This window comes from Cibotium barometz, chromosome 1 (assembly GCF_041138505.1).
Source record: "Cibotium barometz isolate CiBa-2024 chromosome 1, ASM4113850v1, whole genome shotgun sequence".
Lineage (NCBI taxonomy): Eukaryota > Viridiplantae > Streptophyta > Polypodiopsida > Cyatheales > Cibotiaceae > Cibotium > Cibotium barometz.
The window spans coordinates 47,039,957-47,055,399 of NC_141046.1; the positions used below are offsets into that span (position 1 = coordinate 47,039,957).

Sequence of the window (15,443 nt, forward strand, 5' to 3'; positions counted from 1 at the left end):
ATAGGAGCCCGCCATGTAAGCAAAAACCATGGGTTTGTAAGAGAGGTGTAAGAGTGGTCAAAGGGTGCACTTTTTCCCCCAAAAGGGGGGGGGGACAATTTTACAATTTTCGGACCTCCATAACTTCTACATACAAGCTCCGATCTGAGCGGAGATTACAGATCCGTGATCTACGCATCAAGAGCTTTCCATAGATATGTTACATGATATGGTTTTATCCGTTAGATTTTAAATTCCATTTTTCCTCCCAAATTCAAATTCAAATAAAGTAGCCGTTTTGAAGCTTCAAATTAGAAAACGTTTCTTCTTAAGAGAAAAGGTTTGACTCCCTTAAACTGCCAAATAAAAGGGCCCAAGAAGACTCCATTGAGTTCCTAATGAAACATTTTCCGTGCGTAATTCTTTGGTAAGTTATCAAGCAATCACTCCTGGTCTTAAATGTTATATTCAATCATATATATCATGTTTTACCTACGATCATTAGATATTGGGTCAAACGAAAGGCAATGTCTGACAAGTCACCACGATGCGAAGAATGAATTACGATTTTTGAGAAGCTTATCATGTAACATTATGACTATTTTTTGATGGCATGTACGAAGAAGACTTCAAGGCTCTCATCTACAGATGATTCTCAATTAGGTAGAGAAGCTAGTTCGGGAAAGAAAATGCGTGCACTACGCTCAATGAGGAGACGCAGATACGACCAACATAGATCCGTCCTTCTTGAACTAAGGAAGGTGGAGAAATATGCATTGCGTGGTTCCAAAGTTGCCATTCCAACGTGTAGTCCGGTCTATATGCGAGAATTTTGACATTAATATGCATGGGCAGGCCTCTGCCATAGGATGTTTGCAAGAGGCTGCGGAAGACTGGCTTATCGAGTTTTTTTAGGATAGCTATGTCCTTGCCGCGCATGCACACAGAATCACTGTGATGCCGAAAGACATGAACTCGCTTCGTTTGCTCAAGTTCAGATATGACTATACGCTGGAGCCCGCGCCCTACTTAGTGACAAGAGAATGAAGGGAATTTTGGAAATCCCGCCTTGACAAAGAAAGTTAAGATCATAGAAGTGACAGAGGCTAGTCATTCACATGACATAAGGCTCAACGCACAAAGGATTGGCGACCAAGCCCCAAGATGCAGGAGCTCCAAGAATTGCTTTAAAGAAATCGGCTATTCGAGAAATGCATAAGTGGAATGTGAGAGCTTTGAGTTATTTTGTCCCCTCGTTTCACGTTAGACTTCCTGTGGTGCGAGGCACCGTGCAATTTTTCCCTTTCGATACGGAGGAGATTGATGTTTTATCCAATGTTTTAAGGGAGGTCAACGATAGAATTATCATAACAGTTCTAAGATTTGCTACGTCCTTTTCATCATCGTGATTGTAAAGTGGGTTGCTTATCCAAAGTAACTAATATATTGTAATCTCGTGCAGCTTGGTTATATCAAATCTCCCATTCGATGTTCAAAATCGTGTATATATTATAGATTTCCTTCTTTCCTCGGTTCTTACTGCACAACATACTTCATTGACCGTTGATGTATGTCCATGGTTTAGCTCGATAAATTTTGATGTAGCTCAAATAATCCTAATGGCATACAATGAAGAGTAAGTGACATGCAATCTCATTTATAGTCTTAGTATTGTGACCTATATTTACTATATATTTTTTATGTTACTTCTGATACTCCTAATTGCATGTTATAGTTCACACTGAAGTTTGATCCTTTACGATATGGAATCCAAGACTTGCTACTTGGCCAATTCAGGTGAAGAATTCCATGGCACCGTGAGACAGTAAGTGCATACATTCAGTATTTATATATCGTAAACCAGTTAGAGAGAGAGAGAGAGAGAGAGAGAGAGAGAGAGAGAGAGAGGGAAGTAGTTAGAGAACTTTCAGTATTGACAACAGTATTGTTTCGTAGAAAGCTAATAACTACTCTCGAGGCCATAATCGAGGACACACTACTAGAACACACAAGGACTATGAGATGCAGAGTCCCGCAGCAATGGGATGGCCATAGTTGCGGTTGGAGGGTGTGCTACAACGCAAAGTTGCTGCTACATTTAGTTCTCTCGTTACCCGTAGAAGATGTAGGCATGCTCCTTTTTTTAAATGATATGTTACTTTCCTTCCTCATTCTTTGACGGCACGTCTATTTTTTTGGCTTTTTGTAGAATCCACGATTATTAGAATACTCCGATATGGATTTAGGGTTGTTCAAGGAAGAGTCCACCATTGAGCATATTATTGTCAACATTCATAGCATGTCGCCTGATATCCCTGTTGCGTTTGTGCCCCCTCCACTACGGCCGTGACCAAGACCACCGCCATGACAGTACCCCCGAACACAAGTCGACAGGTTTGTTGTTGAGCTTCCAGAATCTGATGAATCTGAAGACGTCAATTTGGAAGCTTCAACCTTGCAATGACAGCAAGCTTCAGTTCCAGAAGAGCAACCACCCCAAGAGCATCCAGAAGAGCAACTACCCCAAGAGCGTCTCGAAGAGCAAGCACCCCCTCAACAACAAGCCTCACCGTCCCCCAACAATAAGAATCATCCCACACAAAATAGCACGCTTCGTAGGAAAAAATGAGAACATGCTATCAACTATATGCTGTCAAAAATACATTTATCTCCATTTTTATCTCTATGTGATGGCGTTTGCACCATGAAAACTTGCTTCCTTGTAATGTCTTTACATTGAATGGTCCTTTCTTTTCTCCTTGGTACCTATTTCCAAAAATCAAAGTAATGTATATAAGTAATAATGATTATGGCGTAGTTTTGGAATGAATACTTTTTCGAGGTTAGATTGAATAACATACCTTATGGCCGTTGCACTTGAACACATAATCATCAGGCACTTGTAGGTCATCCTCATTTGCCAAGTCTGTTCTCACTTGACGCAGTGAGATTTTTGACCTTATATTGAGTACTGTCAATAGCTCATGTTCAAACCATACCTCTAATAACATGAATGGATTTTCAATGTCATCCTCTAAGTTCTGATCAATTGCTACAAGTTTTCCATTGACATAATGCCATCTCATATAATGAAAGGCCAAAATAAAATTCTGGGAGCCAATCGTATATTTACAGACAATAGATTTCCTATGGATTTTGCAGGTAACCCCATTTAATTCTTTCACATCCCAATTTTGACCTAAGAAATCCAAACATTTCTCTGATTTACAGATAAACATTGACAATGTTTTTTTGACCTCCTCATCACTCATAAAAGAGTCGACAAAAACATGCAATGGCATAAAGACAATGATTTTCACGTGATGATTTGCTACATTTGGTCTTATACACCTTTGCACGTCTTTCTCTCACCTCAAATCACTCATACACACTCATTAGCATGCATTAGAGACGTTACATGCGGAAGCTCTAGGAGTCTTCTTTCAGCAGCCCACCATTTGGGAACATGCTGATGCAAAACGCATGCACAAGAGAGAGAGAAATAGCCGAGGATTCAGTATAATCATAATGTACAAAAAGGTACAACAGTCTTTGCACCGTGCCTCCTTGAAAAGGTATAAAACCTAGTCTATGGTCCTAGTCTATGATCCAGGCCATTGCTGGTCTGAATACCTAAAATCAATGAGCAAGGCTACCTTTTATAGGCTGGAAATGAGTTGATGGACTGGCCAACTGCTGGTCAGCCAGGTCTGCAGGTCTGGGACAAAAGTAACTGTTGCCTTCTTGTACTGCCGATGGGGATCTTCCTCATTCATAATTGGTCGACAGTGACCCAAGGAAACTCCATCAAATATTCCCTTCCAAATCAGTATCACATGCTCCAAAAACCTGGTTATGATATGTTTTTATTTGGTTGCTCTCCTCAGATTAGCTCTGAGTTCAGCCCAGTGCATGTCTTGCACATGACAAGAGAGTAATTCTCAATTATGTTGCATTATGAAAGAGAACGACTTATATACAAGGCCATACACAAACAAATTGTGCCATATTATTGAGACTTCTCACGTGACTTCCAAAGTAATTCGATATAAGCGGCAGTAGTACGTAACCTAAAAAAACATGGCAAAAGAGATATTTAATTGCCATGGGATATTTCAAGGCCAGCTCTTTGTAGTATACTCTTTGTGGTGTAGCACGACAAATGTTGAGGCCGGCGGTGCATCCCCATCGATAGGATAAACAATAGGGCCTTGCCGGCACCGAACCTTCCGTCAGTTACTTGACGGTGAATAGAATCTTCCAACACATCTGCCAAGTAACGATTGCATGAGTTAATCTGAGCCGTCCATATTCTCACGTAAATATCGTTACGAGTGAATGAGTTAATATCTGCCGTCCATACTTGCCACGACGAGTACATGAATTGAATCTGAACTGTCCATCTCCATATGATAGAGATCTCAACCGTCCACCTTCCCATGAAGAGATCTCCCCCCGGTGATCTCGTGCTAGTAAAAGGAGATCTACACCATTGATCTTGCTAAGCTACATCCCAGGCATGAGGAGATATTAGCGGTCGATCTTTCTGGTTCGCCGTCTGCATGAGGCGATCTTGTCCGTGAATCTTCTTGAGAGCGTGCAAGATCTTGGCCGTCCATCTCGGCTTAACCCAACGCTAATCTTAACATAAGATGTTTTTTTTTTGAAACAAGATGCTCTTTTGTGATCATATTGCTTTAATGCAAGAGTTTGTTATCGATAATCAAATTGATAGACTAAGATTGTTCACCATATTCTGTCCCATAATCACCAGCTCCAGTCCTCTTCTAATCTGATTTGTGATTGGCAAAATCTGATTAGGCATTAAGCCAGCTTCCACCTTGTTATCCTCTGCTGATGCTGCTTAATCTGCACACAATTATTTGATCATCTCGGTTTCTGTACACTTATCAGCTCTTACTACAGGACTTATTCCGCTCCAAAAATCTAGAACTATGTTCTATAGCCATCTAGTGAATATCTCTCCCATTTCAACCATGTTCAATCCTACAGCATTAATCTTAATCTTCTTGTCATGCGTAGGCTCGTCCTGGGCTATCTTGCCCAGTGATGTCACAGTATTGCCTAGAAACCTTACTCTTGTCAACAATGCTTCTGATGAGCAAAGCATCCTCTTCAACTTGGACGAGAACTCTGCGACCGCTCGCTGTTTCGACTCGGTTGCAGCATCATGGAGCTACCATCTCTGCTTTGTGAACAACACACCGAACCAATACACCTTCTCCATCTTGACATATGATCATGAGTACCAGGTAGTGAATAGGCAGTACTTCAGAGTGGTTTGGAGTGCCAATAGGAACAACCCTGTACAAGAGAACGCAGTGGTTAAGATGCAGGAGGATGGAGATCTCACCCTGCATGAATCAGATGGAACCTTAGTATGGTCCACTCATACAGCCAATCAAAGTGTTGCAGGCATATACCTAGATGATTGGGGTAACCTTGCCATTTTTGATATCCTCAATCAAACCCTCTGGCAGAGCTATGATTATCCAACAGATACATTGCTTCAATATCAGTACCTCCATCCAGACATGCAGATCGTCAGTAGAGTTTCTGATCAAAATGGATCTGAAGGGTATTATAGCTTGGCTATGAAGGTGGGCGGTCTCGCCTTGTATGATATAAGCTCTCGAAAAAACCCAACACCTTACTGGATTCTGGGCTGCTATGGCAAGAATGACACATTCTCATTGACACATACATGCACTGACCAGTTTTCCTTTCTTCTGGATAATGGATATATATCCTTTGCACCATTTCTTGGGCCTCTTGCCAATACCAGCCATTCAGCAGAGCTATGCAAGCTCAATTCTTCTTCCTGCTCACAACTAAGGGATTGGGAATTTGATCAAAATCTGAGCTTGGAGCTCAACATTTCTTTCATAAGAATAGAGAAGGATGGGTTTCTAAGGGGTTATTCTTATGATGGTGGGCAGTGGTTAAAACGCTTTGATCTTCTCAGAAGTGATCCTTGTCTTCTTCCAAATTCGTGTGGTTCCTATGGTATTTGCTCATCATCTGGTGGCTCTTGCACTTGCCCTGATTCAACAAGCGAAGCTGAAGCATCATCAGAAGATGATTTCAAGCAAATCTTGGATCACTCAGGTCATCTTACAGGATGTTCTCCACCAAGGTTAAGTCCTACTTGTGAATTAAGCACCACATTAATGGACTCTAACCAGCACTTCCTAAACCTTAGTGGGGTTGATTACTTTCCTAATACATATACCCCTCAAGATTATCACATAGATTTGGCTGGTTGCCTACAAAATTGCTTGACCAATTGCTCCTGTACTGCTGTGTTTTACCACACAGAGAGTAGGTCCTGTTTCCCCTACTCGACTGCATTAAAAACCCTTCGCACCGCAAATGCTTCAATCTTCTTAGCATTTTTAAAGGTAGAGGACAGTAGTAAAACATCAGATCAAAAATGGAAAGCTTATTATATTGTCGTAATAGCAGGGGTAAGCTCATGTATAGTATCGGTTTGCATTTTCCTGATGGTAGCCATCCTTTGTGGAAAGTGCAGCTCAAATAAAGATGATAGTGATGATACATGGATTCTTCAGATTCTACCCACATTTCCAACAAGGTATACTTACAAGGAGCTCAAGAAAATCACCCGGGGTTTTAGCAAATTGCTGGGTTCAGGAGGGTTTGGGAACGTGTATGAGGGAGTGCTTGCGAATGGGAGTCAAGTGGCTGTGAAAAGGCTAGTGGCTAGTGGCCCTGGGCGAGGCACAAAGGAATTCAGGGCAGAAGTGGCTACATTAGGTGGTATTCACCATCTTAATCTGGTAAGACTATGTGGTTTTTGTGCTGAAGGCTCTGAAAGGCTCCTGGTATATGACTTTATGCCAAATGGATCATTAGATAGATGGCTTTTCCAATCAAAGGAGAATGGTTCACAAGCCCTAAGCTGGCCTTTAAGATTCAGTATTGCCCTGGGGACCGCCCGCAGTTTGGCATACTTACATGAAGGCTGCAAAGAGAGGATCATCCATCTTGATGTTAAGCCTCAGAACATATTGTTGGATGAGAAGTTCAACCCCAAAGTGTCAGACTTTGGGTTATCTAGTCTGGTGAATAGAGATGATTATAAGACGTCTGTGTTGACAACCATAAGGGGTACACCAGGGTATTTAGCTCCAGAATGGCTATGTCAAGGACCCATCACAGACAAGACAGATGTGTTCAGTTTTGGGCTGGTGTTGATGGAGATAGTGAGCGGAAGAAGGAACCTTGATGAGACCATTGTACCATATGAGGAAACATATTACCCAGCTGTGGTAGTAAGAAAAACAGAGGAAGGAAGGATTTCAGATCTCCCTGATAAGAGATTAGGTCAATCAGTAGATCAAAAGCAAGCCAAAAGGATGATTAACACAGCCCTTTTGTGCATCCAGACAGAGCTAGCCATGAGGCCATCCATGGAGAAGGTTGTGCAGATGCTAGAGGGGAGCATTGATGTCACTGATTTGCCGGTTTCAAAGTTAACCCATGGAATCCACTTTGCTCTGAGGAGTATGCCAAGTGCAGCTGGATGCAATTATGATCAGGAACTTGGTGATTTCTTTGAAGTGATGAGTAGCCGTTAGGATGAGATCAGAAGTAACAAACTATCAGCTTCTCATTGTGCTGATCTTGATTCCAGCTCGTGCAGCTACATAGCAGCTGCAAGATAACTACACTTTCAGGCAACACACGAGGCCCTTTTATTTTTGAGGCTTGATTGATTTCACTGCAAATGCATGTTGATGGGCATGCTTACTATGATTTATCTGGATTAGCTCGTTGACCATACCAACCATAACGCTGCAGCTAGCGCTGCTGTCGAAGATAATCGAGAGACTTAGTTATTGTGATCGTTGCCATGGCAAATGCATAGTACTATGGAACGGCTTAGTCTGGTTATACAACTTGCAACGCTGACCTTAGGTCAAAGATTGGATGATACAAATGGCAAATTAAAATGATTTTTCTAAATATTTATTTCAAATATGGATTGAAAGGAAAAATTGCTTATATGCATGGGACGATCACCTCTTTCTTAATGCTACTAATGCTGAGGGTTGGCGTGAGATGGGGCTGTTACATGCTTGTGATCTTGTTCAAAGTTAGAGAATAGTATCACAATGTACAATGTGGGCCCACATTTTTGTGACCTTGCTCACAACTCTTAAATGTATAGTGATCCACTTCTAAATTCATATACTAACCAAGTCCCCTTGTAATTTAAACCTCTCTATGTGTAAATTCAAGTTTCATAAATCTTTGTATTGTCTAGGCTCACATGTTAAAATTGTTAAGGCTAATTCAAACCATGTGTGACTTTCCAAATTCTCACTTTCTAATGAAGAGGATCCCTCAAATTCTTGTGAGTTGAATGTGAATTTTCAAAGGCGTCATATAGAGATTGCACCAACATGGGTCAATATGTTTTGCTCAATGGCATGGAATTAAAATGCTAACTATGTAGGAATACTTAAATTAAATGATATGCACAATCCTCTCTACTTTTCCTAAACCTTGTTTTGTAATCATTCATATGTGAAATATTACATAGAGATTATTATGATCATAATCAAATACTTTGTGCATAACATAAGCCTTAGTTCACAATAATAATAATAAGTGATCCATCATTCTAACAAACCATACACATCATGGACATACAACTATCCTAATAAACCATACACATTATGGACATATTATCATAGAAAAAACATTATGATAGTCTGTTGTTTGTACTATTTCTCCTTCTTCTCCTTTTCTACTTAGATCCTCCTTCTTCTCCTTTTCTACTTAGATCCTCCGATTCCTCCTTCTCCTTTTACTTAGATCCTCCGATTTCTCCTTTTACTTAGATCCTCCTATTTTTGGAGCTACTACTGCCAACCCTTCTAGTCCTCTCCCACATTATTCATTGCTCCTCCTACTTAACCTACACTATTGGTGTTGTTAAAGTTACTACAACTCCTATATCTCCATTGCTACTCAACTTTCTCCTTCTCCTCCTCCTCCTTTGCTATTGCCCTACGAATACTCCTACTACTTTTCTCCTCCTCCACAAGTCCTCCTTTGCTATTGTTACTTAACTTTGTCCTCCTCCTCCTCCTCCTCCTCCTCCTCCTACTACTACTACTACTTTTCCTTTGATGTTCCTCCTCCTCCTTCTCCTTTACTGTCACTCCTCCTCCTCCATCTTTATCATTTCATCTCCTATTCCTCCTCTACTACTCTTACTACTTCTCCCATGTTGCTATACTATTGTTGTTGATGTTTTTGTTTCAATTAATATAACCTTGATTGAAATCCCTAGTGGTTTGGAAAAGACCAATGGTTCGGGGTTGTGGGTGACACAAGGTTGAGACACTTACTTAAAGAGCTCTTTCCATTGGTTGAGAACATGGGGTAAGTTATCTCCTATCTACCTTAATTTACCTCCTATGCAACTCCAAACCCTTTTATACTTTTTATTGATTGTGAATGTGCAAATTTTGGGGTGTTCTAGCAATGGCCCAAGAAGCTCATTTTCTTGGGGATATGATGAGCTATCAAAGCTGAAGCAAGTTAGCACCTAATTTTTTTTTCATGGTAGTCTTTTCTTGCAACAAGGGCATGATGATGAGAATGCTTACTTTGTTTTGAAAAGGGCATGCTTCTAGATCTTGTCATTAGAATGCGGGGTATAAGGGATGGATATCTCAAACATGCATGGGTGTAATTCAACCCTCTCCCTCTCTCTCTCTCTCTCTCTCTCTCTCTCTCTCTCTCTCTCTCTCTCTCTCTCTCTCTCTCGTGTTGACTGCTTTTCTACTCTTTCACAACGGTTACTATTATCCTCTTTGTGATGGATATATATGGAAGCATTTTTGTGTTTTCATAGATAGATATTAAGTGATGGATGCAGAGAGACACATGCATTTTTTGTGTTTTATAGACAGATATTGTGGGTATGTAAATGAAGAGAGAGAGAGAGAGAGAGAGAGAGAGAGAAAGACCACAACATATCGTGAGCACAACAGAGTTTTTGTAGCATTTTTGGAAGGAAAATATCGGGGATTTTCACGATGCTGAGCAGCAAATTTACTGATCCGCAGTGTTTTTCTGAGCAGTGCTTTTTGCAATGAAATTTCATTGTCCAGCTATGTGTATAGCAACGAAAAAACGCTGCTATACTATAAAAATATTCTTCTTTTTATGCCGCTTCTTTTGTCGCTGCATAGTTTTATCTTTTGAATACAATAAACTTGTACTCTTAGTTTTTTTGCAGGTTTATGCCTTATCTATCACTTCTACCTCTCGTACCCTATCCTCGTTAAGCTCAAGCAAGGTATGTCTACTCTTTTCATTTATCTCCCATGTAAACAAGCTTTCCATGAAAGCTTTCTTATGAGTATTTCCTTTCTCTTTCCTCTCTTTTAAGTTTTTCTTTTCTTCTTTTTTCCCTCTTATTGAAGCTTAACCATTATGAGTATTTTCCCTTCTTCTTTTTTCCTAATTAAGAGCTCTCCATTAAAGCCTCATATGGTAAGAGATCTTGATTTTTCTTAATACCCTTTTTTTTCTTGACTTGGTTTAATTTTGTAGGTTTTCAACACATACAATCCTCACAAGAGATCTCTTTCTTGTATGTTTCTTTCTTTCATGCTTTTACATGTTTTTAGGGTTTGTAAGTTTTGGGGCTTTTAAGATTAGGTTTTGTTATTAATACTATTTTTTCTTATTTTGGTTTGATTTTGTAGGTTTTCAACACATACAAGCCTCACAAGGTAAGACATCTCTTTCTTGTATGTTTCTTCTCTTATGATTTTAGGGTTTGTAAGTTTTGGGGCTTTAAAGATTAGGTTTTGTTATTAATACTATTTTTTCTTATTTTGGTTTGATTTTGTAGGTTTTCAACACATACAAGCCTCACAAGGTAAGACATCTCTTTCTTGTATGTTTCTTCTCTTATGATTTTAGGGTTTGTAAGTTTTGGGGCTTTAAAGATTAGGTTTTGTTATTAATACTATTTTTTCTTATTTTGGTTTGATTTTGTAGGTTTTCAACACATACAAGCCTCACAAGGTAAGACATCTCTTTCTTGTATGTTTCTTCTCTTATGATTTTACATGTTATAGGGTTTGTTATTTTTTCCATGCTCCATGCATGCCGATAGCTTCCAATGCATGTTGGTGGAAACCCATGCATGCCCCGATAGCTTCCCATGCATGCCGGTAGCTTCCAATGCATGTCGATGGAAACCCATGCATGCCCCGTGGTAGCTACCTATGCATGCCGATAGCTACCTATGCATGCTGGTAGCTTCCAATGCATGCCGATAGCCTTATGCATTAGCTAGATACATAAGGCTATATGCATGAGGCCATATGCATAAGAGTTTTAAGTATTTATGGTTTTTCTTAGATAAATGACAAATAACTTACAGTGCGATGTTACACATGAAGGAGGAGTCGATATCTTAACAATATTTGAAAGTAAATATTACTCTCAAATTGTATCTTATCTTTTAATTAAAGAAGGATATCTTAAAAAACAACTTTCTAAAATATTTGTAAGCAAATATTATTCTCAAATTGTATCTTATCTTTTAATTAAAGAAGGATATCTTAAAAAATAACTTTCTAAAATATTCATTTATTTTTATGTCTATAGCTTAAACAGTGGACTTCTCCCCTACGCAAGATGAATATGATTTTGCATTTTAACAATGGGGCTTGGAAGCTCTATTTGAAAGGGTGAAGATGAAGGATATATTGTTGTTACTAGAGGACATGCTTGGCAAGCATGGCAAGTAAGTACATTCCTAAACCCTAAACCTCTTTATTTTTGCAAAATTGATTTTCACTTGTGATAGTTTTATTGTGTTTTAGGATCATGTAACTAGAAACGGTGGTAAAAATGTCCCAGCGCAAGAAGCAATGGAAATGTGAGAAGCAAAGGGGGTGGAGATGCAAGGAACAATAATAATCGCAATGCATGAGATGTAGACCCCCTCAATGTAGCCCCTAGCTCCATAGTTTTTCATTACGCTTTATTTTATATATGAGCTTTTTGGAATCATACACTTATGTAATTACACCAAGTATTGTAATTAAATTTCGACATTCCTAAAACCATGAATTGCAATTGTCCTTTTTTTTTTGTATTTGTCAAGTTTTATTTACATTACACTTATCCCATGACGATGAGTAGGACATGAAGTTGTGATAGTTTTATTGTGTCTACATTAGAAAAAAAGAGCTTGGGAAAACTGGGGAGCCCTGTGCAGACTCCCCAGTTTGCGTCAACTTTTTTTTACTTTACAGTACTTCCGCTGCTTAGCAATGAAAATAGCAGTGATATTTCACTGCTCACCATCGGTAGTGATATTATGCTACGGAGCAGCGAAAAAGCGCTACTACTGCTGAGCAGCAAATCTGTTTTACAGTGAAAATAGTAATGTGTTTAGCAATGAAATGGGCCTGACATCTCCGCACCCGTCTAGTTATAAAAGCGCTGCTATTTTTGCTACTAAACCCTCATTCTGTTGTAGTGAGAAAGAGGCAAAAAAAAACCCCTCTTCACCACCCTCCAAGTGGTGAGCTCACCACTTGGGGGGTGAGGGAGAAATAATTTTTAAAACATTAAAGAACTAAATCTTCCTCATTGGAAGATTTTGCATTGGAAAAAAATACTATTACTTCGTTTGGTAACTTTCTTACAGGAAGATTTGGAAACATTGGATTTTAATAGAAGGTATCACTAACTTATCAAATATGGTCTTGCTCAATTGGTGTTTTGGAGTGCAAAGAAATGGTGGGGCTTCCACATTAATGGACCAACAGTGTGATAAGCCCACCTTCATCACTATCTATCCTGCTCGTGAAAAGATAGGTTGTCGCACCAAGAAGTAGCAATTGGATGAAAAAAAGCATGGGGGCTACAGGAAGAGGTAACATTTGCACCAAGGTTCATGAAAAGATAGGTTATCAGTTCATCTTAGATCCTACCCAATTTTTGAAAAATTCTCCTCATCTTGAGGAAGAATGTACCAAATTTTCAAAAAATAGTAACAATTGGACAAAACTATGAAGAAAATATTTGTTCAAAATTATCTTTTTCTTTTTAACCTATGGTGAGGATTCATGTTAGATTTACTCAAAAATGTTATGGTGAGAAGGATTCATGTTAGATTTACTAAAAAATGGCCGACTCCTTATGGGACCCACACACTAGTAGGCCTCAAATTACCACTTATATAGCCAGTCAGTTGGTATTACAAAGCTTGAATATTTATCATATAGAAGTACTTTTGAATTGTGGCAACCTTTCTTATATTCTCATCAAATTTTTTGGGTGTTTTTTAATGGCATAGTGTTGTACAACCTATAGAAACTATGATAGGTTTGAGCATAGAGATTATAGGCCAACCATAGGACAATTTCCGTATGATCAAGAGCATGACCATTACGTAGATCCTTCTTCAAGTGTTGCCCATTATAATATAATGGTATGCATTACCCTGAAGAAGTTTTAAGAAGAGAGCTTCTCACTTTTCAAAGATGTCTATCTATTTTGTTCAACAATATTGGAGAGGGATATCGTAGCAATGCACATGTGTGTAGCATGTGACAAATTTCCTATTTTGTTTCAACAATTTAGAGAGAGACATTCATAGCCATACATATGTGTGTAGCATCCAACAAATTTGCTACAGTAAGAATATCATCTCTTTAAAGGGAAACGATGATGGTATATATAAGTTTATCCAAATGTTTTCCCATTTTCTTAGTAGATATTCCAAATCGTGTATATGCATTGAGTTAAATGTGGTTTCCAATCAATCAAAAGGCATCCTTAAGGAGAGACATGATGATATCATGACCATTAATATCATTGTAGAGTAGTGTAGTGCCAAATATGCTCTGTGAATCCTATATTATTTTTCTTATGAGAATCCACATAATCTTGAGAAGTTAATGCATATATCGATTTTGAGAAGTCCATATAAAGAATCTTGAGAAGTTATTACGTATATAAGCATTCACCATTTATCATTTTTTTGTTCCATGTGCGTGTAATGTGTGTGTTTATAAAAACATTCATAATAGGCCCTTTTCTTAATTATCATAGGTGTAGAAGTGATATGGGAGGTTTTCTGAAAGTTAAAGACCCCAAAGAGTAGGTTTTTAAGCTTAAGCACAATAGTTGTTCCTGAAAGTTGATAATAATAATATGAGACAAGCTTTGTCTATTAAATATAGGAGTTTGCTGTGCTGTGGCATATGGATCCAAATGCAACATTCATAAATCTAGAATCATAAGTTTTACTAAGGACAATGACTTTGAATTGGAGAGGTGGGGGTGTGAGGTAATAAGGAAAGGACAAATTCTCAGGCATCTGGGATTGAGGTTACAAACAAATAGTTGACTGATTGGGCATTAGACAGATTTCTTGAAAATCTAAAGAAGTGGGAGGGGATCAGAGTTCCTTTTCATGATAGGATAGCAATATGCAATACTGTGCTGAATGCTTACATTATGTTCTTGTATCCTGTGCTTGAATTTTAGAACTACCAGTGGAAAAAGATAGTGGGCCCATTAGAGATTTCTTACAAAGGAATGGCAAAACTACTAGAAGAGTCCTAGCTTGGCTTGCTGGGGACAAGTTGTATGTCCCTAGAGGGAAGGTGGTATTGGAATTTTGGAATTTTGCATTTGCCAACCTAAACCCTAGCAAGGGTTACCTTGCTTCTTCCCAAGTGTCTCCAACAAGAAGAAACATGGTCAATGTTGATGAGAGAGTTGGTGGAGGTATCATTAGTCCAAGCCAAAGGCAATTGGCAGGGGTTGGGTTGGAAAGACAAACTATTTTCCTATGCTCCTTTGAAAGGTGATAGGCTCTCCTCTATGCAGGATGATGACCAATAGGTGGAAGGAAGGCTTGGAAAGATAAACTATTTTCCTATGCTCCTGTGAAGGTGACATGCTCTCCTCTATGTAGGATGATGACCAAAAAGTGGAAGGAATGCTACATATGACTTGGGATGTGGGGGATGCAGAGATTCAAGTAACTCAATGCTGTTTGGGGATCTAGTGGTCTCATAAGCTTATCTCCCCTTTAGGTCTTCTTGATACTTACGCAGCGAGGAAACTGAACAACAAAGGCTTAAGAAGGTTGACAGATTGTTGGGACTCAACAACTATTGGGAGTAAGGAGCTGGATCAGCTGATATGCTGGAATTTCAATTGTTTGATAGGGAGAGGGACTTAATGGCAGAAGTTCTTGTTCATATTTAGCTTGGGAGGTTTTCCACTGCATCAGATGAGTCTTGTTGGATAAAAGACTGGGCCTAGTTCAATGGGGCTAAACTGGCAAAAGGAAAAACCAGAGACCTATATACTAAACTAAGAAAGGGGAAAGAAATGTGGAATATTGTTATAGGATTTGG

General features: G+C 39.0%; 1 protein-coding gene across 1 annotated transcript; it reads left to right on the top strand.

Annotated features, from left to right (window-relative positions):
* Positions 1–4,625: 4,625 nt before the first annotated feature.
* LOC147642084 (G-type lectin S-receptor-like serine/threonine-protein kinase SD2-5) lies at positions 4,626–8,193 on the top strand. Its single transcript, XM_086825532.1, has one exon. It carries the CDS (start codon positions 4,935–4,937, stop codon positions 7,599–7,601), a length of 2,667 nt encoding a protein of 888 aa, XP_086681658.1. The 5' UTR covers positions 4,626–4,934; the 3' UTR covers positions 7,602–8,193.
* The last annotated feature ends 7,250 nt before the right edge of the window (positions 8,194–15,443 follow it).